Below are 27,362 nucleotides of genomic sequence, written 5' to 3' on the forward strand. Positions count from 1 at the left end.
AGAGCTTTAGATTCTAAGATGGGAAAGGAGCCTAGACTGGGTAGACTCACAATTAAGTGAAGCACACTACTATTAACTATGAAAGTCTGATTCTGTCAAAACAATCAGAGGACTGATTGTGGGATCTGAGGGAATTAAACTCAGGACATCAGATTTACAAACATGTCCCTGCCCCTGAGGTACCTTGCATTCCCAGAACAAATATTTTTCATGCTGATGAGAGCAACGTCATGAAATCTTCCTTCTTTGGATAGAGATTTTGGTGCCAAATCTAAGAATCCTTCACTCAACTAAAGATTTTCTCCTGCTCAACTCAAGATGGCTCAACCAGTAAAGGTGCTTGCTGCCAAAACCCAAGAGCTGAGTTCGATCCCTACAACCCACATGGTGGAGAAAGCTGACTCCTACAAGCTGCCTTATACCTGTGCTCACAGGCACACACACACACACACACACACACACACACACACACACACGTACACCAAATAAATAAATAAATGTAAAAAGAATCCACCTGTTTTTATCCTGCCTTTATAGTTTCAATTTTACTTTTGGTTTGTGGTTCATTCTGAGTTAAGGCTTACATCAATGTAAGACTTAAGTCCGAGATTTACTCACCTTTGGTTTTTAAATTATTATGTGTGTGTATCCGTGTGGGCATGTGCACATGAGTGCATGGGCCTACCGCATCCCAAAGTAGATATCAAATCCCTGGAGCTGGGATTTCAGGTAGCTGTGAACCTCCCAATGTGGTAGTGGGAACCAGACCTGAGTCCCTGTAAGAGCAAAAGTTTTCTCGATGGCTGAGCCATCTCTCCAGCTTTTTCTGGTTTTGTTTTGCCTTCCTTACAAATGTCTAGTCGTCCCATTTGTTGACCTCTCCATCCTTCCTCCTAGGCTTTTTTTAAACACCCCATTGTCCATATTTGTACAGGCTTTCTGCTTCTTATACCCACTTCACTGATATTTCTTATCATTTGACAGAAACGGCTAAAAAAGTTAGTTATTGGGCATTTCACCCAAATGAATCCTGCTACTAGTATGAAGATCATTTGTTTATGAAATATTTGATAATTTAGAGAGGTCTGCTGATGTGGTTATGAATCGTTCCCAAGACTTTATGGTAACAGATCTGGCTGGTACCCTACTGAAATATTTCTTTTCCCTAAATAGAAAGACGTGGGAAAACATGCCCACATTTTTCCCTAGAGCCAATACATAGCTGTCTTACATCTGACCCTGAGAGTTTTAAAGATAAGAAAGACAGTTGGCTTTTATCAGGCTCTTTCTGCCCAAGCCTAGGCAGAGATGGGCAACCAAGAGCTCTGCTAGGAGACTTGGGAGCCTGCTCAGATTAAAATGATAGGAAGGAGATTTAAAAAAAAAAGTAAGCTGATCTCTTACAGGGACAGACCATATCCAGATAGCTGGAGTTAGTCTCAGCCAGTCTTAAAGCTAAGTGTTGTGAAATTGGTTTTGCCTCCTTGGGCTTTTGAGTGATGCACCTTTACAAGCCTGCCTGTGCAGACATCCCCAGTCCGAAGCTGGGTCTGCCCAAATCTAGTGAGTCTGCTTTAAAATGCCGACGGCACTTAACAGTGACCAAGACTCAGCCTCAGGGAGCCTGCTGGCCCGTCAGACCCAGTGGAACTTCGGAATGGAAATGCCTAGAGAAGTTTTTACGTGTCCATGGAGTTTCGTTGCAGGAGACCACCAAGGCGAAGACAGGCATGGCATACAGGTACTGTTGATTGCAATAAGGTCCAATCAGAACCTTAGATGGAAGTCAAAGGTGTTTTTTATTTTTTTTTCCAATAGAGAATAAAGATTGAAATAGCAAGACAAGCTTTCAGGGGGAAGAGAAAACCAAATGCGGCCGGCCTTCTTCTTAAGCTCTTTTGCTTGCTTTTGCTTTGAATTACTGTTCTCTTTGTTCAAAGGTTGCACAAAACAGAGTCGAGCACACCTGTGGAAGGTTCCAAGCTCTCTTGGGAAAGGAGGGCCTTGTGCTCCCAGGACAAATAGCTTTGGCTCTGAGGAAGTAGGTGATTGAGCAGCTCAAACAGAAGTGTGCGAACTCGATTCTCCTCAAGGCAATCTATCAAAAGTTGAGCAGAACATTTCCCAATGTATATCTTTTCTTTTCTTGGTATGAGGTGGAGTGTGTATTTATCAGTTGCTCTGAGAAGGTAAATATCGTTTGTTTTTCAAGCAATTTGTCCCACCTGTAGTGCAGTAAGCTGTACTGCAGAATCTGAGCCACTGCACAGGACCTTCTTCCTCCAGGGTCTGGAAGTAAAATCCACTTAGACACCAGTCAAGAATGTTTGTCCTAGCTAATGTCAAAACTTGGGCTTCTCAGGATGAGTTTTTTTTTTCCCTCATGCACAAGCTGTCCCCAATGGCTTCGTTTTCCCACTCTGAAGGTCTATTTTGGTAGACTAGCTAGCTGCTGCTCTGATTTACCAGCTCATTTTATTAATAAAGCAATTTGCAATAATGTGGCTCCTCTCTGGAGAGCAACGTGCTTTACACAGATGGTTTATATAATAAAGGGCTGGTGCAGGAGAGGAACGGACTTTTGTGGATGCCCAGGGAGCTCAGGACAGTCTACCCTCTGTTGTCTTGGAAGGACCAGGACTGGTTCCCCCATCTAAGAGAACTCAGCTTCGCACACTGGGGTGGAGCACAAGCTGTCTGCTCCTCACTACCCCTTTCTGACTCTTCCTTGGGCAGGAAGGAGCCTTCTCCCTCAGCCTCCTCACATCCCCTCACTTCCTTACAAGGCTCCCCTTGACTCTCTGTGGTGGTTGTGAGGGTTGTGTAGGCATGCAGATCAGGTGAAGGGGAGCTGTGTTGTTTCTCTGCGTTTGTCTTAGGGTAGAGAGTGCTACCACGAACTCCTATAGAACCCTTCAGAGAGTGTGCCTCCTCCTTCAAAAGTCCTTATTCCAATACCTTTCCATGTTTGAGGTTGGGTGCCATTGCTCAGATACAGATAGGTCCTAGGGCAGTGCTTCTTAAGTGGGGGGTGTGTGTGACAACCAGAAACACTTGCTTCAAACGAGAGTAGAATTGCTTCAGCTGGAGGCGGGGCCTGGAGCCCACCTCCATTGTGGCCAGTCAGCCTCTAGCCTGCTCCTGAGCTATGTCTCTGGATCCCATTTGTCACATGATTTGAGGGTATAGGTCCTGGGCAGTTCTTCATGTGGCCTTGTGACAAGGCTCTGTGATTTGGGGGATGGCTTGTGTAGACAAGGCCTTGGACAGACACCTATAATCCTAGATCTCACTCTTCTTAGAAATAGGACCTTAAAGGACACTTTACTGAATGTTATGAATATGAGGAGAAGAAAGCCAAGTTAAACTCGCCATTGACCCCAGTCAAGGCTTTGATGTGAAGAATTTGCGGTGCTCTGACATCCTCCTGATGCTTCCTTCATTGCACTTCTCCCAATTCCAACAGAGCTCATTTCTTCTTCCAAGGCACCTGCTAATCGCCCTTACTTAGGGTATTTCCTTTAACCGTTAAAGAGGGAGTATTATGGAAGAGGGCCGTGACTCTTTTGGTTCCTCTTCAACTTGGCTTCTACCTTTATTTATTATAAACAGTCCAGACTGTTCTTTATGATAACATTTCCTCCCAGGGTAAAAGGTGTGAGAAAGGACAATGGCTGTGCAGAGACTTGTCTGTCTGGCTTTGTCCTTTCTATTGATTTTGAAAGAAATCGTTCTCTTTCATATGTAGTGGAAAGGAGATAAACCTTGGCATTAAGCAGACTAGAAGCATATCCAACTCTGTCAGTCTGAGAATTGAGATATTGATCTTGAAATGATGTATTGGATACCTAATACACAGTAGACCCTCATTGAGTTCATGCTCTCTTCCTAGTTGCCATAGCCTCTGTCTGTCAGTCTGAGGGTGAGGGAAGATGCAAACCCGCCAGCTGACACAAATCCCAAGAGACGATTCTCAAGAGTAAAAGGCAATGAAGCCCTGTAGCATCGCATAGCTCACACAAGTTCCCTGTGAGTTTCAGAGCCCTGCAGCCTGGGAGCAAGGGAGGCTGCTGTCTTCTTCCTAATCTGGCCAGATGCCATTGAAGCCTTCAGCCCAGGGACAGCCACTCAGGTCATTCGTGAGAGACCGTTATGTTGTGTTCCCATGGAAATGCGGTACTATTTCTAACAAAAGTTGACCAGGAAAGAAGGACAAATTAGTAAATATGCAAACACATGCATAAACTGAAAAGAAATTGGAGGGAAGTGTTTGAGAATGGTGGGAAGTATAGCAAGGTGGAGTGGAGATGCTTTCGTTAGCTTAGAATTCTCAGAAAAAGTAGAAGTGTAAAAATCTGTTGGATTAGGGGCTACAAAATAACCCCGAAGACAGCAGTCATTTCTCAGAGGCTGAGAATTAACCATTTCTTTTTCTTTTTCTTTCTTTTTTTTAGAGACAGGGTTTCTCTGTGGTTTTGGAGCCTGTCCTGGAACTAGCTCTTGTAGACCAGGCTGGTCTCGAACTCACAGAGATCCGCCTGCCTCTGCCTCCCGAGTGCCGGGATTAAAGGCGTGCGCCACCACCGCCCGGCGAGAATTAACCATTTCTATTACAACACGTTGAACTCTGAGGCAGACAGCAAGCAGACACGTGAGCCAAGATTAAACTAAATAGACCAAAGAGCAGTTTGGGCCAAGCACAAGGCATATCTAGACTGCTAAGGGGCTACAGATAATTAGTTTCAAGGCAGTTTGTTGTATTAACAGTGGCAGGAGAAGCCCACATGGATGTAAAGTGGAATTCTACCCCAGGGGTCAGCAAGCTTTTCCTGTCGGTAGTACCTTTCTTGAAGTAGTTCATATTTTAAGCTTCAGTCACTGCATCTGGCTCAACTTGAAACTTTGGAAAGAAACACACATTAACCTCTCTATTAAAAGTTGAACAGAAATGAAACACCTACAGATTGAATCTTACACAACCCTGAACTCATTGCTATTTCTCCCTCATTAGTATTTACAAATTCATTGTTTATCTTATTGGAGTGTATCTCTAGAAAACATGCAGAAATGCTACGTTTTTACTTATGTCTTTTCACTTAACACATGGATTGCCATGTGATCAAATTAAAATTTGGGCTAATTAGTTCTCCAAATGGTTGTAATATGATGGTATACATTACCCACACTGTATTCTTCGTGCCTGGACTAATGTGGCTAAAATAAAAATACTTGAGACAGAAGGAAATAGAAGGGACCAGAACTCCCAGCAGCTTGAGTTCCTCTCCTGTCAGCTCTTCCTAGTGTCAGATGGTACTGTCAGACTGGAGAATTCCCGGAGGCTTCTGACATGCTACGTGAGTCATCTAAGCAAAACTACGCAGGGTTTCTAGAAAGCAGGTGCAAACAGGAAGGAGACCTGGCTTGTCCCAAAACCAAGAGGAGAGGGAAAGAAGCGTGTGATCTTTAGGGAGAGGTGGACCTGAGGTGGAAAGCATGCACAGTGCCCCGCACTGCCTGTGCACAGAAAGGCAAAAGGGGACTGGGGACAGGGAGAGTAAAGTCAGGGGACACTACACCCCAGCTGAGAGATTTTCTCAGACACGTCTGGACAGTCTGAGAATATTTCTTGACTGTTGGTTTTCACTGACCTCAAAATAAAGATTCTAAAGAGCAATCGGAGGCCCTTGCCACTCTGAACGCCTTTCCTGGGATTCTGTCATAGTGAGTGTATGATAGCCTCATAGCATTTGCCTCGCAGGTTCAGCCCCTCTGCTTCTCTGACGCCTGTGTAGCTCCCCGGCTTATACGGCAGGAGGAACACACCCCTGTGGGATAATAGCACTCACATTGAGGCCATATAGAAGGCACTAGGCATGCAATCCACTCTGCTTTCTTGTAGCATTACAGAACTGAGGTACTGGAAAAGAGGAACATCATTTTGCATTCCCCATTGTCCTCCCAGTACCCCCATATCAATACCCTTCTCCGTGAGTTCCTGTGGCCTGTCCTTTCCGTGGGATGCTTGGCACACTCCAATCTGCTTTAAAAGTAGGTATGACCATGTCTTAAAACAATAGCCTAGAAAATGCTGCCTGTACAGGAGGAATATTAAGACATGCTGACATGATTTATTTTAGGCCGGTCTAATTCGGGTCAGTCCTGGGGCCCGTGCTCATTTCTCTGAGCCTCTGCCCTCACAGCATTTCTGGAGGGATGCAGATGACACAGAGATGGATGGGGCTCAGAATGTGTGTGGTTTTATAGGCTGCTGGTAGAGGACCTGAAAGGCATAGGAAACTGGCTTATTCAGCGCGAAACAACACACTTATCGCCTAGGGAAGAGAACAGAAGTTTCAAAACAAGTACAGTTTGGTAGTGTAGCCTTAAATAAGAAAGGCCCTAGAATCCGAGCTATCATGATAGCAGCCTGAAATGACGAGAGATAAAAATTCAACTTGTTTTGGAATTTCCACTGTGGTTTTCTAGGGTAGTAGTCGCTTTCCTTACTGTAGCATGATGAAAACATCGGAGAGTCAGGACCTAAAAATAACAGAGTTCCACGGACCCTATTTTCTCACCTGGAAGTTGTTGTTCCTCTGAAATCAACAGGCATTTTGAAACCTGATTTTCCTAACAAAGGAGCAACCACAGGCCAAACTTGTTTCTCCACTCCACCACCTGCAAGAACCCTTTAGAACTTCGCTGCAGTGCTTGCGAATGTCAGCAGGGTGCGCTGTCTCATAAAGAAAAGCAAGCCTTTCCCCTCCTTAGAAAGAAGCTGGCAGGTTTTTGTTTTTTTTTCCCCCTAGAGTGTATAGAGTTAATCTGATTGTGCCAACAGGAAATTTTCATAGTGAGAAAAAAAGTAAGAGGTTATGTTCCTGTGTTTCTGAAAAGGCCAGATGCTACAGTAGGTTTATTATAGCCTAACCCAGTTATGAGTTTTATTACTTTAACTTTATTTTTTAAATTTTTTTGGTTCTTGGGATTTTCACACACACACACACACACACACACACACACACACACACACACACACACACACTGCAATACTATCATATCTACTCCCTGAATTTCCCCCCAACTTCTTCCTCTGTGTTTCCTTTAACATGTCCCCCTCCTAATTTCATCTCCACTTTCCCCGTCTTTTTTTTTTCTTCCATAACCCACTGTGTCCAATTAATGATACCCGTATGGCATCACACAAGTGTATGAAGTCATATACTGACAACTACTAGTGGTATAAAAAATCTTCATAAAAGAATAATCCTACATCCCCCCGCAGCTATGAACTGTCCATAGCTTTGCAGTAAGGAGTAAGGTTGGGAGCTCTTCCTCTGCCTATGCTGGAGTTTTGGTTGGCTTGATCTTACATGGGTCTTGTGCAGACAGTCACAGCCGCCGTGAGTTCATGACTCCAGAAGTGGTTCACAGCTCTCCTCCCCTTTCCTCTGTCTTTTCTGTTCTCTCTGCCTCCTCTTCCACAATGTTCTCTGAGAAGTGGCAGGAGTAGGGGCCGATAAAGATGTCCCAGTTGGGGCTAAACATTCAGCTTCTTGGTCTCAGCACTTTCACCAATTATGCATCTCTTCACTGACTGTGCGAAAGGAAGTTTCTGGGCCAAGACTGAAAGTGACCCTGGCTTATGGGTACAAAAGTCAATATTGTGAAGGCAATTTGAGAGCATCACCTTTTATTAAAAAAAAAAAAAAACAAAACAGCTGATTCCATTACCACTCTACATACAATACCCAGGAAATGAAATCAGACTGTATGTCTGTCTACAGATGAATGGATAAGAGAAATGAAGCACATATTCACAATGAAATATTACCCAACTGTAAAGAAGAATGAAATCCTTAAATTTGCATGTAAACAGATGAAGCAGGAAAAATAAAATACTGAGTAAGGCATCTCAGGTACAAAAAGATAAATGTCACATGTTCTCCCTGTCTGTGTTTAATTTGAAGCACAAGTTTCAGAAGCCAGAAAGGGGCCTGGGGGACTAGGGCATGTTAAGGGAGGAGATGCAGTAGATGACGGGCAAAAGGAAAGCAAAGAGCTGCAATACTGGGGACTGTAAGGCTTAAGCAGGAAGAGGTACAGGGGAAACCAAGATGTGAGGGTAGAGGGTTAACCAAAATGAAGGTCTATGAGAAGCCCCGGAGAAGCCTGCTGTCTTACAATCAGTTTAAATGTAGTTGGAGACATGGAAGAATGACTTTGACAGGAGAGAAGAAGGAGTAACCTGGGGGTTAAAGGATTAAGTGGGGTGTGTGAAGGAGAGGCAGAAGTGGTGGGTTATTAACCCCAAATAAAGAAGCATGAAAAACATTACGGAAACCCAGTGTATTGTAAGCTAATTTCAAAATATAGCTTCATAAAATAAAAAGTTCGAATGGAATTATCCTGTAGAGGTAGATAGTGCTGCTCCCCCAAAAGACATAGGCTATTAAATAGAGCTCATAGCGCAAGGCTAGAGATACTTCCTTAGCAAGTTACTAGTCAGATAGACCCCAATTGCCTTCAGAACAGTCCAGGTTACTGCCACTGCCCGTGGTAACCCCCCATAACTGCACGGCCCTATTGCTGCAGGCACCTGTCTTGGTCACCATTCTGTTGCTCTGAAGAGACACAGCGACTCTACCAAAAGAAAATATTTAATTAAAGCTTGTTGGAGGTTTCAGAGGTCTGGTGCATTATCGGCACAGTGGAGGAGCATGGCGGCACACAGGCAGACATGGGACAGGCAGAAGTACCTGAGAGTTCTACATCCGGACCTGCGAGCAGCAGGAAGAGAGAGACTCTAGGCTTGACAGGGGCTTTTGAAACCTCCAAGTCCACCCGAGTGATTGACACTTCTTTCATCCACTCCAATCAGGCCACGCCTTCTAGTGCTTCTCCAATAGTGCCACGACTTAACGACTACGCGTCCAAATATATGAGCCCATGGAAGCCATTCTCATTCAAACCACCGCAACACCATAATGTATTTTGGGTGTGGGAAACAGAGAACTCAATTGCAAATAAACCAGGAAACCTCGTCCCTCATGGCTAGCTTTCCTAGTGCCAGATGATACTGCTTAGGCTACTGGAGAAAAATGACATCACTGTTCTTACCCAGCATGGGACCATGCATGCTACAATACTGTCCCGCATGCAAGATGTGTCCTCTGCTGTAATATTGGCATGCATGGTTGCTAAGGAGTAACTGTCCAATGGGGTGTAAGAGCTGCTTTACAGCAGGGAATTTCATTGTCGGTACTGAAATCCTAGTCAAAAGCCCATATGCCCTGTCATATGATCTGCTGGTAGAGCTTCCAAAATGGTCAGGTGAGTGTTTTACGGAGCAAATAGTATATGTTCGGAAGCGTCCTGGCTGAGTAGCTAAAGGTATGCTACCAACTCCTAAACATGGCTGACTGAGAAAAGAAAAGCAGGCCTTTCGTTCCCAGCTGTATTTATTACTTTATTTTCTTTAGCTGACAAAATGTCTAGTGAAAGAATCTTGAAGAAGGAACGGTTTGGGCTGACCGAGTTTGGTCCATCACGGCAGGGAAGGCAAGGCAGGGAGACCCGTCTGTTAAGGCTGTGGTAGCAGTAGCTTGAGACAGTCATATTGTAACCACAGATGCCAGAGGATGCCTGCCTTATTTTCATCTGGAACTTTGAACTAAACTGAAGCATTCTTCTCAAGAGAATGCTGACCGCGTAAAAATAAAATCAAATGAGCTCAGTCATTTGTGTTCTTCCGGTTGCAATACATCCTCCTCAGAGAGGTGGTGCTTGTGGTCTGTGTACCGAGGAGGCACCAGGCACCGCCATGAAACAGGATAGAGGGGGACCGCTAATTGGCTCTGGGAGGGTAGGAAGGTGGGGGCTGCCAAAGCAGCTATCTCAAGATTGCCTATCTTTTTGGCATGGACCGTGGGGCCAGGAAACAAGCCGAAAGGGTAGAACAGAAGGCAAAGAGAGCTGGCCGCCTGAGTGGAAAAGAATAGATTCTAGTAGAGGTCCTGGAGCGCTCATAGATGAGAGATAGGAACCCAGGTGACAAGGGTTCTGGGATGCTTTTAGGCAAAGGATGCCAGTCTGCTTGCTGTTTATCGTTTTTTGTTTGTTTTCCTCCACGATGGTCCTCTCAATTCGAGTGTGATGGAAGCGTTGACAGTTGTGGAGTGTGGGCGTGGAATGTGCAGCCCGTTAACTGTGCTCTTTAGATTCCCAGGGGCTCTAATCAACAGCTTTTGGAATTTCACAGCTTTCTGTAACTCAACATGCGATTTAGAAGCTGGTTACAGCCCTGAAGCAGCTTTGATTGCTCCCGAGTTGATCATTGTCTAAGACCAGCACCTGTTGGATTTCTCAAAGATTAAACCTGCGTCACAACTTGTTTGTAAGATCCGTTAAGCCTCCCTCTTCCTTCCCTCTTAGCAGCCTTTCTTGTTTGCTTCTGTGTTGTCTGTCTCTTCCCCTGGAGTCTGATGTCATCTGTAGGGTTAATTGCTGCATTCTCAGAATCTGACAGCAAGTCTAGAATCCAAGAAATATTGGTTGAATAAACGAATTGTTCGGAAGATGACAAATAAGATCCTGTTGTTTACTGGAAGACAAATCCGGCCAGATGATGAAGGGAATATTCTGCCAGGCACACCATCCACAGTCTATCATTTTACTAAAAATACCTTGGGTCCAAATTCTGGATAATCGGGTACAGCATTGTTTTCAGAAGGATTCATCACCCACAGAGTTTTTGGTTGAGCATTATTTTGAGTCTGCTTAAGAAGAAGCCTTTGAGGAAGACAGTAGCATTTGAAAGGAAGGGTGCGTCTTCTAATGTGTTTGCCATTATCCAGTATGTTGAACATACTGAACCGAACAAAAAGGCTAACCTTCCCACGAGTAGGTCGCAACTCCTCCTACCTCACTGCTTCCAGACCTGGACATCCACCATCACCTCTCTTGGTTCTCGGGTATTTGGATTTAGCACTCCAAAGGAATTCTGCTGATTCTCCTCCATCACTTGGCCTCTGTAACTATCACCCATCAGTCTGTGCGTTCACCTCTGTATCTCCTGTTGTGTTTATCTGGAGAGCTCCAATACAAATTTTTGACCGTAGAGAAGAAAGTTCTACATAACCTGTGTCCAACCCCATCCACTCTGTGGTCCTAGGTCACCTTGACTAGAGTGAGGTCTCGGGCTTTCACCCAGCATAGTCTTTCTTCTGACCTAGATTCTCTGATGACCACCTGACATTAGTTAGACACACTCGCTGGAGCCATGATCCTTTCCTCTACCGCTCTTTATCATCCTGCCCGTGCCCTGCCCTAGTCCCATTGGATAGCCCTCTTTAAATTCACTTCTTTTCCTCAGACCTTCCCATTCCTATTAACCATCATCTCAATTTAGCAATTAGTGTCATCTCCCAAAAGCTGGGGACAGGAGTGGCCTTTATTTGGGATTCCTAGTTGAGTTCAAATATAAAAACACTAGAGGGTTTTCTCTAGTATAATTGCTGATGACTATGAGATCTAATTAAGTCTTATTGTTTTGGGTGAGTGTTAGACTTTTCCACTAAAATTCTGGATTACAAATGAGAAACTCTATTTAGTTTCTGGCAACTGCAGAGTGGGCTTTAGTGATATCATCAGTTCAATGAGTGTTCTCACCTCATGCTAGCCCCAATCTGCTACCTTGGTAAGACTGCACGACTCTGCCCCCATTTAACTGAGCAGAAACTCACTGCTTCCAGGCCTGGGCAATGCAGTGGGAAGGTCATGCATTTTAATATCTCAGCTTTACCTAAGGGATACAAGTAAGTCTCAGGGAGCATGGGGCAAGCTTGGTTATCTTCTTCTGAGTCCTCTACATGAGCAACTTCTCTCCAAGGCCTTCCACTCCCAATCCCATGTTCACCACATCTTGGCTCTGGGTTGCCATGACTTCAATACTTCCTCTGATTTATCGCATGACTACTTCATTTGATTTGACGAATGATCTAGATTGAAAAGCAGGTTCATGTGGTATTAATATGCATTGTATAATACATTGGTGGCATTATTGCTACTATTATTGTTTTTCAAGACAGGGTTTCTCTGTGTAGCTTTTAAGCCTGTCCTAGAACTCCCTCGGTAGATCAGGCTGGCCATGACCTCACAGAGATCCGCCTGCCTCTGCCTCCCGAGTGCTGGGATTAAAGGTGAGTGCCACCACCACCCGGCGGTTTTTTTTGAGAGGGTGGCATTATTTTTATGAAGTCATTTTATTTCAATAGTAACTGTTCATCCTGACTTTGATACTGTATTTTTTTTTGTCATTTAGACTTGTTTTTCACAAAAGACTACAAGTTCATTCCTTCATTTCACAGGTATTCACTGAGTATGTATTTTGCGTTACACTGTTTTCTTACACTGGAGAAAAAGCAGTGACCCCATAGGCTTCTTTGGCCAATTTCTTGAGTATTTCATTCTAATGAGTGCAGGGCAGATAACAAAATGATGAATTAAATATAAAGTACCTCAAGTAGGCTATATATTATGGAGGAATACTAAGCATGCAAGGTTAAGCACATATTCAGTCAACAGCTGTAATTTTTCACAATATATCCAGAGAAGACCTCACTGAAAAAAAAAATGGAATTTGAACAATTGCTCAAAGCAAATGAAAAATGATAGTAGGGTTTTGGGGGGTGTGGGATGTCCTCTAGCTAGAGAGAACAATCTCTAAAGAAGAAACACCAACGCTGCCAAAAATAGTATGAGTGAATGGGGGAGGAGCAAGGGATGACATCAAGAAGGTAGGGTGAAACGGGGCGGTGGTGGCGCACGCCTTTAATCCCAGCACTCAGGAGGCAGAGGCAGGCGGATCTCTGTGAGTTCAAGGCCAGCCTGGTCTACAAGAGCTAGTTCCAGGACACGAACCAAAAAGCTACGGAGAAACCCTGTATCGAAAATCAAAAAAAAAAAAAAAAAAAAGGTAGGGTGAAGCCAACTGAGTTCAGACGGCCCCCTCGAGTCTGATTACTCATTAGAGGATCCACAGGGGGAAAAAGCCATTATATTCGTGGTTATACTTTATGATAGCAATATCAGATTAAAATTAGCACGAGGTAAAGTTATATAGGCATGGTACTTCAATAGTACTGTGGGTAGTACTTATTACTCCCTGCAACAACGCATGCAACATGCATGGAGTACTCCCAGCCGATTAAACTCACTCAAGTGGTTAGGCCCAGAATTTTTACTGGAGTTTTGGCCTGTAGACATGATAACTACCCGCATGACTTTCTATCCTTTGTAGACATGGAGCTGACAGCAGAGAGTCCAGGGTTCCCATCACAGCTAAACACAGATCATAGACAGTACCACATAGCACGGGGATCCAGGCAAATAGCCGCACCTTTTATAGGGCAGCGCAGCCTAACGTTTAGAGGTTTAACTTGCAGGAGGGCAATGGGCCAGATCTTGGGCAGTTAATCACTTATTGTGTGAGTCAGAACGAACGGATTTATAGGTTATTTTAAAGACATTAGCTTCTATTCTGAGTGCCATGGGAACGTCCGTGAGTACTGACCGTGGGAGTGACTGACGTGAGCTATTTTTAGCAGGTTTATCTAAATGTTAAGATGTAAAAGAGGTTGAAAGATAATCTCGGTTTATTAATTACTTTCCTGCGGCTGCAATAAAGTCCCATGACCGAAAGCAACTTAAGGAAGAAAGAAGTTTTTTTTTTAACTTACAATTCCAGGGGGTTAGAGTTCATAGTGATGGGAAGGCAAGGGATTAGGTACCCAAAGCAGGGAGCTGAAAGACGACTTCTCAGCTTCACACAAGAAACATAAAAAGGAACAGGCACTGGGGTGAGGCTATAAGACTGCAAGGCTCACCCCAGTACTGTCCTTGTTTCCATCAAAGCTCCACCTCCTAAAGGTCCCACAGTCCCCCAAACAGCTCCAATCAAGGGGACCAAGTGTCAAATACATGAGCTCAAGGGGTGCATGTTTTATTTAAACCACAACATGAAGCGATAACAACTTGGACCAGGATGGGAATGGTAAGAAGTGGCTGGATTCTGGTTCTATTTTGGGAGCTGTCAAGAGGATTTGCAAATACATTGAATTACTTGGAGGTTTTTGGGTGGACAACTGGGAAAGTTAAGTGTCTTAAATTGGGTCTATAAAGCTGAAAGACACAGGTCTGGAGGGAGGAATTATAGGAGCTGTTTTTAGACATGTTCAGTTAAAAAAGCCTGTTCACCGGCACAGGAAAATGTCAGACAGAAAAGAGCCTGGAATTCATGAGCTAGAGATTTATATCCAAGTTGTTAAGATGTAAATCTTGGAGTTACTCTATTGTGAGGTTGCAAAGCGATGGGATAAGCCCAAAAGACATAGAAAGAAAAAGAGGGAAGGTTCTGTCGTGTTAAGAGATAGGAGGATAAAGCAGGAGCAGCCAAGGCGTGTGGGTGAGCAAGCAGGACAGGAAGGACAGAACCAGAGTCTAGTGTTGAGACACTCTCCAAACAATGCAGGAGGCAGAGATCTATGCTGTTGTGGCCTCTGATGGCTCAAGGAAGTTGAGTGGTGAGGGAAACCATTGGGTGCAGGAGCAAAGAGTCATTTTTAACAAGAGCACAAGTCAAAGTCATATATATCATTCATATACATACACATGCATACACATACATCACACAGACATATACATACATACACACATACACATGCAAGCATTTACATACACATACACACATATACATGCATATGCACACACATACATACATATACAGATATAGGTACATGATATACATACATACACTCACATACATATACATGCACACATATACATAAACACACAGAAAGACAGTCTTACTAGGAAAATGAAAGATCCGCCCATGTAAGCAGTGACATTTTAAAAGTAAATTCTGAACTCTTAAAATTCTGACTGCCAGCCATTCGCCAGCATTTCTGATCTTCCTTCTACCTGAGAACATGCAGAAAGAACATGGTAGCTGGACACATAAACCAGTCCAGGCCTCTGGCCATGATTAAGGAGGACAGCTTGCTTACGTGTTATAGAATTTTTATAACATAGGAATAATGTTTGCCTTATGAGATATATATTTTTTTTCTGTTTCTCCCCAGAGAGAAGGAAGGCATGGCATGTAGCCTTGCTTTCTGCCATTCAAGATGCAGTACTTCCTTGGGTTTGGTATCTGGCTGGTAGTCTTTACTGTGGACTTCCTTTTCTAAGTTCTAAACTCTAAACCACATTGTTTGGAATATATATGTATGTATGAAGTGTTCAGTATCAATCAAATCTCTCAGACTGGCCCATACATTACTTCCAAAATTAAAATACATGAAAATTATGCTTATGAATGGATGCTTTCTTTTTTTTTTTTTTTTTTTTTAGTTTTTTGAGACAGGGGTTCTCTGTAGCTTTGGCGCCTGTCCTGGCACTAGCTCTTGTAGACCAGGCTGGCCTCGAACTCACAGAGATCCGTCTGCCTCTGCCTCCCGAGTGCTGAGATTAAAGGCGTGTGCTACCACCGCCCGGCTACAAAAAACTTTTTACACAGAAAAAAGAAAAAAGAATTTTATACAGAAAATAGCAGGCAAAAAACAAATATTAGTTGTTATTTTGACATTGTAGAAAAGTGGATTTGCCGCCTTTCTGTTCTTAGTTGCCAAATGCATGTGTATTACTTTAATGGTAGAGATAATGTTTGCAATTAAAGCAAATATGTTTAACATTAGTGTCATTAAAATTTAAGAACTTAAGATATAAATGTATATATGATTACTGTGGAAATTTTGGGAGCCCCATCGTGTATGTCATGTGATCCAGGGAAACTGGGGTCCCATTTTGGAATTCTTCATCTCATTACGAAAACAGCTTAAAAGCCAGTTCAAAAGGAAGCTTGAGAACACTTTTACTTGTGTTAGGGAGAGGAGAGCAAAGGATGGGGCAGGCGTGTTGGCAGCTTCCCAAGAGGAGACAGAGAGAATGCAGTGATGAGAACAAGGCATAGAAATGGTCCGAGCACATAAGGTCAGAGAACCTAAGTAGCAGAGGCCTTCTCTATCAGGTATAGACTGGCCTACATTGTGAAGACAACTTAACTGGCTTACCTAAGCAAAAACTCCACTGACGTGTGCAACTTTAGAAATGAATTACAAATATTTTAGGCAGGACCTCGTTCTCTTTCTGCTTCAGGAGGCCTTGCCTCAGGCACAACTGATCCAGGCAGCTTGCATCAGCTTTGGAAGACTCTAGATGAATCCATTTACCCTGCCTCTCTCTCAGGGCATGGAGGGAGGGCCTCCCTAGTAGCTGGGCAAAAGCCATGATTGGTGTGTAAGTGAGGTTTGTAAAACTTGTGAGAGACAGAATTGGAAACGATGCGTGTACATGGCCGTGACTGAGAGAATTGTGCTCGAAGCTTAAGCATGCACGCTCCCTTTTGAGCAATATAAGCAGGCTATCTCATTCTTGTCTGTTAGTCTAGGAGACTCCTCTCGTGTGTATCACCATCTGTGATGTTAAACCCCATCCCCCCAGTCTTCTCCAGAGCCTTAGTCAGTCAACAGTCTCTATTACGGATAGAAGCGCTGAGAAAGTTTCACAATAGCAGGTGAAACCCGGGACATTCCAGCAGCAGCCGTGACTGCAGCATAAAGACGCAGATGAAGAATTTTCTCTGGAACTCCGAAAGTCGGCGCTTAGCTCTGTAACACCAAGAGGAGGCAGAGAGTTCCAGAAAGCCATCAGAAGCTAAGGCCCCCACAGCACCTGAAGTTCTAAACTATAACTCTAGAAGGTAGCTCTAGTGTTCTAAAAGAAAATATCAAGGTCGGAATCTTCAAGACGCTAAGACCACAAAAGATGGACGACTTGTGAAGAAAGCATAAAGGCAGAGAAGCAACAACTGGTAAACAGGATGCTTTAATGCTAAAAGCAGGAGCCAAGACTATAAGGACAGAAAATTCGGGTTACAAGAAGAGTTCAAGAGATCTGCCAAGGTCTAAAGAGCTACGGTCCCAATCCCCAGGCTCATGAGCTCAGACTAGGTGCTGGATGTCAGCACTCTAAACCCACAATAAGTCCAGAGCACCTGCATCAATAGGCCTCTGTCTGGGCTTTCAAACCTTGGAGCCATAGGCCTCTGAATCAAGGCTTAGACTATAAACTTCTCAATTTGGAAGCCCAAACTGTGGTCCTTCACAGCTTCTGGGCCTCCATGCTAAAAGAGCTGCCCTTTGCCTAGCTGCGATTTCCATCTGGACAGAGCCCCAAAATGAATCTCCAACCATTTTTGACAAACTTTATTTGCTTCTAGGAGGAAACATTCTTGTCCCGGAAACACTACTTTTCTTTCCATTCCTTGGATTGGACTGGGTAACCTATTGCTTCTGACCCACCGACCAACCACATGTCCTTGCTGAGAGCTGATAGCCACGGATGAGTCCTGCAGCTGCTCTTGAGCTTCCCAGATTGCTGACAAATGGGAAAATCAGAATGTCCTCATTTGGAGGAGAGAGGAGCAGATTATGGTGAGGCAGACTATATTTGCCAGGCGCATTTCCTCTTGATGGAGTCTGGAGAGGCAGATGTGGAATGAACTCGCAGCTATAACGAGTTTCTAGCCGGTGGCCTGTCACCTGGACGTTGGCGATGACGCTGCTCACCCCTTAAGCATCCAGCACTTTCCACAGCTCATGCCATTGAGATTTGGGTCTGGTTCTTAGCACTTCTTTTGTGCTCACTTTTTTATGTGCAAAGGGATATTTTCCTTTACTAGGTAATTTCCCAAGTGGCTTTTGCTACTTAGTCACACCACTGAAATATGCAGAAACCTTATCTCATTTAACCAAAAGCAAGAAGGAAAATATTGACTTTAAAAGATATTTAATTTGCCGTGGAAAGCAATGCATTTTAAATATAGAACACATTAAAAACTCATAAAGTGGTTTATTTATAAGGTAGTTAACCCCTATCTCCAATAAATACAGTTAGGTTGGTCAATTACTCAGTAAAGCCAGTTAATACAAATGCCATTTTTATCCTGTATTTAGTCTAGGTGTGCTCTCTTCACATCCAGTCTCTCTAGGGAACGAGTAAGTGCACAGGACTCTAGAATTTGAGGGAATACAGACACACGGGGAAACTTCAACCCTTGAGCTTACAAATGACGTTTCTGTGGTGTGAAGAAGCTAGGCCACAGCCTGACAGTCCCACGGATGGCTTGTTAAGTTCCAGCTAAGAGTTTGCCCAGAGGTTTTGGGTCAGGGGTTTCTTCTTGGCAAAATAAAATTGCTCAAATAAACAAAGACGTACTGAGCATCAGCTGTGTCTGGGCAGCATCGTTGAACTCACAGTGAAGGACATGGTAAGGCCTTCTCTGAAGATGCTCTATGAGCAGTCCCTAGGGGAACTCAGGAGCAGGGAGCTATAGCACCCATTCGTCAGTATCCTCCTCGCCTCCCTCTTCCTCCTGGCTCTCTAGCTTTCCTTTAAGGCTGCGGGGTGGTGGGCTTTCTCAGGCATGCCCTGCAGAGGCCTCCTTGGGAGGGACGTGCTGGAAGATGAGGTCAAGAAGCAGGCGAGTTTATTGGAGGTTTCAGAAGCCGATCTTAAAGAACTGGTGAAAAATTTTTCAGGAGAGAAATGATGAGTACCTGAAAAGATAGCTCCAAAGAAATCCTGCATCCGAAGTGTGCCCAGGAGAGTTGTCTTTGTAGCCTAGGTGGGAAGATGTGAACAGAAGCATTAGCATAGCAAGGGAAGGAAAGCAAAGGCCGGCGCTCTGGGGCTAGATGAACAGGACGCTTTCTGGTATCATTTTGGTCACTGACTCTGACTTTCATTTCTGCGTGCACATCAATAGGCTGTCTCAAAGGGAAACATGCTCGTGGATCTATTTAGGCAGGGAGGTTTGCCTCGGCGGCATCATGAGCCACGCAGGAGGGCTAAACTGCTCAGCAGCTGCAATCACTTTGCTTCTCATTGTCTCTAGCGTATTTCCATGGATGCCCTTAAATCACGCTCATTCTCATTCATATGAAAGACCATTTCAGATTTTCAGAGAAAGGGAATGAGCCCTTGAACTATCATGTCTCTTCTTCCTTTTCCGACTTTAAAGCAGTTCCTTAAATGACTATATTCCTGAGGCATTTGTCTCGTCATCACAGTTTAGTAGCTCAGAGGGGCCTCCGATGCATTACCTTTAGGTTGCTAAGACTTCCTTTGAGACTGGCCCATGGCTGTTCTTCCTCAGACACTGAGGTGTGTAATGGGCAGAGGTTCCTCAGTTGAGAGTGTGCCCTGAGGTCTGTGGGTCAACTGCATTGCCTTCATCACCACTATCCCTTACCTTTGTGTTTCTGCCCATGAATGCCCGACTCTTAACTTCCCTTACAAAAAAACAAAACAACCAACCAACCAACCAACCAACCAACCAACCAAACAAACAAACAAACAAAAAAACCTGTGACCTATTTGTGTTTCTTACTCTGCAACTGTTTGGGGAATCCTTTGATTTAGAATCCAAGTGAAAGACGAAGCAAACTGTGCACACTCACACCCCATTCCCCCCACCCGGTCCGACCCCAGAAGACTGCATCAGGAAAGAATGGGCTACCTGCGCTCCAGCCTCTGCACATGCTTGAGGTCGGCTCCTGCCTCCAGAGCTCTTCCCTTCCCTAGAACTCCGTGCCCTACTACGTTCAGTTCAGTTTTGTGTGTCTTCCTTTTGGATATAAACAGCCTGTAGATACACTTTGAACATGTTTTTATTCTAGTTATGTATCAATTCTGCGTAACCTATAGGTGGGCCCACATCAACTAAGCGGTGAGCGTGAGGGTTCTCAGAAAGTGATTGGTCGTTGACTTATCTAGCTACCTCAGCCAGATGAAAGTGAGTGATGGATTGTTTACTGCCAATGTATCTTAACTTTGTCTATAAAAATAACGCAAGCTTTAACTGTCTGTATTTAAGAAGCTATCCATATGAGTAGTTTTGAATTCTTTGGTCTAGGTATGGAGATGTTCTAAGCATTCACAAGCTCACAGAACATTGAGAAGACTGCATTTAGGGTGCCCGATGGCCATTATTAACTACTAACCTTTGCAAAGCTTATACCTGAAGGGTTTTATCACTTGAAACCACACAGTAGCTTTCTAAACATTGCCCAGGGCGAAGTTGAATGGAAAGACCATCTAAGAAACACTTACAATTAATTTATTTTAGTAACAAAGACAGAAGAAAGAACAGTACATCCATCATGGCTGCCCATCTCTGGGCATGGCATGAATGTTATGTTTCTGACAATTTTAGGCCTGTCAGTTATTCAGTCAACTAACTTGTTTAACAGACACAAATCAGAAAACCAAGGAAAATCATCCCATAAAACCACCAGTTGTGGAAAGCAGAGAATCCAGGAGCTCTGAAGCCAATAACTAACTGAATAGTTCAGAAATTCTGCTGTTAAGGCATAAGTTTATTCTTAGTTTATGCAGTAAGTATTTTAAACAACACTGTTCACAGGCAGCTGCTCGGAACCTGTGGCTCTTAAAGTTAATTACCTGAGACTAAGTTAAAGGTGTAGCTTCCATACTGGCATCAGCTAAATTTCAAGAGTCTGTGTGAGACCGGAGGCCAAGTGATAGCAGGGAATGTGTAAACTCTCTCTGCCACTGCCAAAACCCTGGTCTGGAAGAAGAGGCAAGCAGCCCATGCTTTTATGCGATTTTTGCAGGTTTTCATGTGAGCAATATCACTTAAAAAAAAAAACCAACAACCCCCCCCTCCCCGCACACACACACAGTCCCTAATCTTAAGTCAAAAGTGGAACCTTTAGATATCAACGATTGTGAGCCCTGTGGCAAAGGTATAGGAGCTACGGTCTAAAACTATGCAGTTCTTACCTGGCAGTGGAGCTGATTTAGAGATTTATAAATAAAACTGTTAATGAAAAGATGTCAGGATGTACATACAGCAAAAGCACCTTGATGTATATCATTCTGCACATATCTATATGATATGTATATCATTCTGCACATCCAGCTATAATTCAAGTCATAGAGGAGCATCATTTTTGCCCTAGTGATTTAATCACCACAATCAGCACATTCTTGACACCCGCTTAATTTTGTGATTAGGGAGAGAGATACATGGCTTCTGCCTTTATTTGTGTTGGCTCAGTTCCAGTCATAACTTCTGGTTGGGTGTAGATTCTTAGGGGACGAAGCACTTCTAATTCGGCTTTCGCCTGGCTAATTCATTACCCTCTGCAGCGACGGCAAACTTAGTGCAGAATCATCAATCAAGGCCAAATGTTGTAGGGATGCCAGAGCCCGAAGATTCCTTCTGTGTGCACACAACCTTGGCGATCTACAAGGGGGTTCATTGCTTGTCGCCCTGCCTTCCACCCCAGACACAGGAGGTTGAGGAATACTAACGCATGCGCGAAGTCGACACTAGGCACCCAGCCTGCAGAGCCTTGCTTATTTACACTTCTTAGCTTTGACTGATTCCCAACGGCTGAAGGAAGCCTTATGGCCTTTCAGAATCAGTTATCTAAATCAAGTGAATTAATTTGGAAAGTATGAAGAACGGCTTGCTGCCCCTTGATAGTTTGGTCAGTGGTGTGACAGTTCCCGTATGACTGGACAAATGAGGCAGGCAAACAAAGATGGGTATCTTGAGAGGAAAGAGAACAACGCCTACAGTGGCCTCATCAATCTTTCGATTCGTCTATGCACAAACAGGGGAAAAAAAAGATCCATTGCGATAAATGAGATAGCTCTCTTGAGAAGAATTGATCCTTTTCCTCAAAGTCCCTCTGGCTCTGTTCTCCCCATGGGCCCCTGTTTTGAATTAATTGTGTACGTGACTATTCTCTTTTACTGGCCTTGGAGATGCCCAAAGGCAAGAGGCCTTATTCTTATTCATTTTGTTTTTCTGGCAAATAGCAAGGGGCTTGGTATATGACCTGTTTATTTGCCCAGAAGAAGAAAAGTGAATGTAACAGAAAAAAAGATCTATAGAGGAGCTCCGCTATTCATTCACAGATAAAAAAAAGTTACACTGAGTCTCTTAGCTACCCTTCTTGCTGTTATAAAATGCAGGGTAAAAGCCCCTGAAGGAAGGATGGGTTACTTCGGTTCACAGTAAGAAGTATAGTCCATCGGTGTAGAAAACTCATGGCTGCATTGTGTCCCACTCAGGAAACAGAGATAAAACCAGTGGTTGGCTTGCTTTCTCTTTTTAAACTCCTCAGTCCCAGACTCCAGCTATGGAGTCTTGTTGACCCTATAGCGTGGGGTTTCCCATATCAATTAACAGCCTAGAGACTTAGTCACAGATATGCCCGAAGGTTTGTCTCCTAAGAGAGCCTAGATCTGTCAAGTTGACAGTATTAATTCTCACACAAATCTTTGGTGGGTTGAGTGTTTTCTGTAGCCAAATTGAGAAAGACATTCACTCTGGTCTTTTAAAAAGTGTTCGAGAGTTCTATGTATGTATATACTGAGTTTGGAGGCATTTTCTACCCCCTACATCATTATCTTAGTCAAACAGTACCAAGTAATAGAGTTTTTAAAAAGAATATTTCCTAGATGGCGGGGCTGGAGGTTTGGCTTAGCTATTAAGAAGACTTGTTGCTTTTTCAGAGGAACAAGGTTTCAGTTCCCAGAACAGCACCCATGTGGTATGTCACAGCCATCCCCAACTGGATTTCCAGGGGATCTGACACCCTCTTCTAATTTCTGAAGACACCAGGGCACACACATGGCATGCATAGAAACATGCACGCAAACATTCACATACATAGTACGCATAGATACATGCACATAAACATTCATATACATAGTACACATAGATACATGCACATAAACATTCATATACATAGTACGCATAGATACATGCACATAAACATTCATATACATAGTACGCATAGATACATGCACATAAACATTCATATACATAGTACGCATAGATACATGCATGCAAACATTCATATACATAGTATGCATAGATACATGCACATAAACATTCATATACATAGTACACATAGATACATGCACATAAACATTCATATACATAGTACGCATAGATACATGCACATAAACATTCATATACATAGTACGCATAGATACATGCACATAAACATTCATATACATAGTACGCATAGATACATGCACATAAACATTCATATACATAGTACACATAGATACATGCACATAAACATTCATATACATAGTACGCATAGATACATGCACATAAACATTCATATACATAGTACGCATAGATACATGCACATAAACATTCATATACATAGTACACATAGATACATGCACATAAACATTCATATACATAGTACACATAGATACATGCACATAAACATGGTACGCATAGATACATGCATGCAAACATTCATATACATGGTACGCATAGATACATGCATGCAAACATTTATATACATAGTACACATAGATACATGCACATAAACATGGTACGCATAGATACATGCACATAAACATTCATATACATAGTACGCATAGATACATGCATGCAAACATTCATATACATGGTACGCATAGATACATGCATGCAAACATTCATATACATGGTACGCATAGATACATGCATGCAAACATTCATATACATGGTACGCATAGATACATGCACATAAACATTCATATACATGGTACACATAGATACATGCACATAAACATTCATATACATGGTACGCATAGATACATGCACATAAACATTCATATACATAGTACGCATAGATACATGCACATAAACATTCATATACATGGTACGCATAGATACATGCACATAAACATTCATATACATGGTACGCATAGATACATGCACATAAACATTCATATACATAGTACGCATAGATACATGCACATAAACATTCATATACATGGTACGCATAGATACATGCATGCAAACATTCATATACATGGTACGCATAGATACATGCACATAAACATGGTACACATAGATACATGCACATAAACATTCATATACATAGTACGCATAGATACATGCACATAAACATTCATATACATGGTACGCATAGATACATGCACATAAACATTCATATACATGGTACGCATAGATACATGCATGCAAACATTCATATACATGGTACGCATAGATACATGCACATAAACATTCATATACATGGTACGCATAGATACATGCACATAAACATTCATATACATAGTACGCATAGATACATGCACATAAACATTCATATACATAGTACGCATAGATACATGCATGCAAACATTCATATACATGGTACGCATAGATACATGCATGCAAACATTCATATACATGGTACGCATAGATACATGCACGCAAACATTCATATACATGGTACGCATAGATACATGCATGCAAACATTCATATACATGGTACGCATAGATACATGCACATAAACATTCATATACATGGTACGCATAGATACATGCACATAAACATTCATATACATAGTACGCATAGATACATGCACATAAACATTCATATACATGGTACGCATAGATACATGCACATAAACATTCATATACATGGTACGCATAGATACATGCACATAAACATTCATATACATGGTACGCATAGATACATGCACATAAACATTCATATACATGGTACGCATAGATACATGCATGCAAACATTCATATACATGGTACGCATAGATACATGCACATAAACATGGTACACATAGATACATGCACATAAACATTCATATACATAGTACGCATAGATACATGCACATAAACATTCATATACATGGTACGCATAGATACATGCACATAAACATTCATATACATGGTACGCATAGATACATGCACATAAACATTCATATACATGGTACGCATAGATACATGCACATAAACATTCATATACATAGTACGCATAGATACATGCACATAAACATTCATATACATAGTACGCATAGATACATGCACATAAACATTCATATACATGGTACGCATAGATACATGCACGCAAACATTCATATACATAGTACGCATAGATACATGCATGCAAACATTCATATACATAGTACACATAGATACATGCACATAAACATTCATATACATAGTACGCATAGATACATGCACATAAACATTCATATACATGGTACGCATAGATACATGCACATAAACATTCATATACATGGTACGCATAGATACATGCACATAAACATTCATATACATGGTACGCATAGATACATGCATGCAAACATTCATATACATGGTACGCATAGATACATGCATGCAAACATTTATATACATGGTACGCATAGATACATGTATGCAAACATTTATATACATAGTACACATAGATACATGCATGCAAACATTCATATACATGGTACGCATAGATACATGCATGCAAACATTCATATACATGGTACGCATAGATACATGCACGCAAACATTCATATACATAGTACACATAGATACATGCATGCAAACATTCATATACATGGTACGCATAGATACATGCACATAAACATTCATATACATGGTACGCATAGATACATGCACATAAACATTCATATACATGGTACGCATAGATACATGCACATAAACATGGTACGCATAGATACATGCACATAAACATTCATATACATAGTACGCATAGATACATGCACATAAACATTCATATACATGGTACGCATAGATACATGCACATAAACATTCATATACATGGTACGCATAGATACATGCATGCAAACATTCATATACATAGTACGCATAGATACATGCACGCAAACATTCATATACATAGTACACATAGATACATGCATGCAAACATTCATATACATGGTACGCATAGATACATGCATGCAAACATTTATATACATGGTACGCATAGATACATGCATGCAAACATTTATATACATAGTACACATAGATACATGCACATAAACATTCATATACATAGTACGCATAGATACATGCATGCAAACATTCATATACATGGTACGCATAGATACATGCATGCAAACATTTATATACATAGTACGCATAGATACATGCACGCAAACATTCATATACATAGTACGCATAGATACATGCATGCAAACATTCATATACATGGTACGCATAGATACATGCATGCAAACATTTATATACATGGTACGCATAGATACATGCATGCAAACATTTATATACATAGTACGCATAGATACATGCACGCAAACATTCATATACATAGTACGCATAGATACATGCATGCAAACATTCATATACATGGTACGCATAGATACATGCATGAAAACATTCACACACAGAACAAAATAAATAATTTTTTAAAATTTACAAGAATATGTCTAGTAAAAATTACACATTTTATATTGCTAAATCTTTAAGATATTTATCATTTAAGATATCTTAGCCTAGCAAAGCAGAACTTTAGTCTTACCTACTTTAAAATTAGCAATAGATGTTTTGTGCAATGAGATCGACAGAACAAAAGCATCATTATGGAAAGTGGTGTGTTTGCTTAAAACAACCAGTTCTGTAACTGAAAGAAAGAAGTCAGCAGACATTGATGTTAGCTGTGGCCTACATTTTTAGACTGTAGAATGTTTACGCTGTGAAGTGATGCGGTGAGGGAATAGTCGGACAACTGACAGAGAAACTGTGGTCTAGTTCTAGTGTTACTGTGGAAAAACCGAATTGTTTGGGGCCTGACCCCTTAGGACCTCATTTTCACACTGACTAAATGAAAGAATGCACCATTTAGTGTTGCTGTAATGAAATACCTGGTCAAAACCACTCAATGGGGGAGGATTTATTTTAGCTCATGAGTTTAGAGGGTTTGGGCTATGGTACTTTGGCTTCCTATTTCTGGGCCTTTGTGGACAAAGTGTTTCCATCTTTCCTGTGGAAGGATGTGGCTGAGGCTTCTCATCTCATGATGAGGTCCGGAAGTGGAGAGCAGGAAAGATAACAGGGACCATGTATAACCCCCCAATAACTTACTTCCTGACAAAATAATTAATTGTAAAGCTTCAACTTGCTGTATATAATAAAAGTCTTGAATAACAACAGGCAACGATTTCAAGTGTAACATGCCACAAATAATGATGCATGTCCCTCTTTAAGAAGAAATTGGCGGGGAGCCTAGGCCAGCGATGAGTAAGAGCTGTTCCTGTACTATATGAATTCCCCTCCTTTAGCTGTTTTGCCTCATAGACTATTTGGGTATGTGCCTCTGGTCTTTCATTTCAGGCTCTGTCCAAAGCTCTTTTTAAGCTTTATTTGTTGGCTCACTGCTTTTCCAGAGAGGACATTCCTTCTCCAGTCCCCCAAGACTGCCCA

The 27,362-nt window shown here is 42.3% G+C and overlaps 1 protein-coding gene across 2 annotated transcripts in view; it reads left to right on the forward strand.

Annotated features, from left to right (window-relative positions):
* Kcnab1 (potassium voltage-gated channel subfamily A regulatory beta subunit 1) overlaps positions 1 to 27,362 on the forward strand; it is a 338,516-nt gene that overhangs the window by 18,887 nt on the left and 292,267 nt on the right. Inside the window, exon 1 of one of the 2 annotated variants that reach the window (XM_075950415.1) lies at positions 1,280 to 1,741. The exons of the other annotated variant lie outside the window; for it this stretch is intronic. Coding sequence (XP_075806530.1) covers positions 1,500 to 1,741 — 242 coding nt within the window. The 5' untranslated portion in view covers positions 1,280 to 1,499. Of the gene's footprint in view, positions 1 to 1,279; positions 1,742 to 27,362 lie in introns of those variants that run through there. 2 annotated transcript variants of the gene reach the window in all.

This window comes from Microtus pennsylvanicus, chromosome 16 (assembly GCF_037038515.1).
Source record: "Microtus pennsylvanicus isolate mMicPen1 chromosome 16, mMicPen1.hap1, whole genome shotgun sequence".
Classification (NCBI taxonomy): Eukaryota; Metazoa; Chordata; class Mammalia; order Rodentia; family Cricetidae; genus Microtus; species Microtus pennsylvanicus.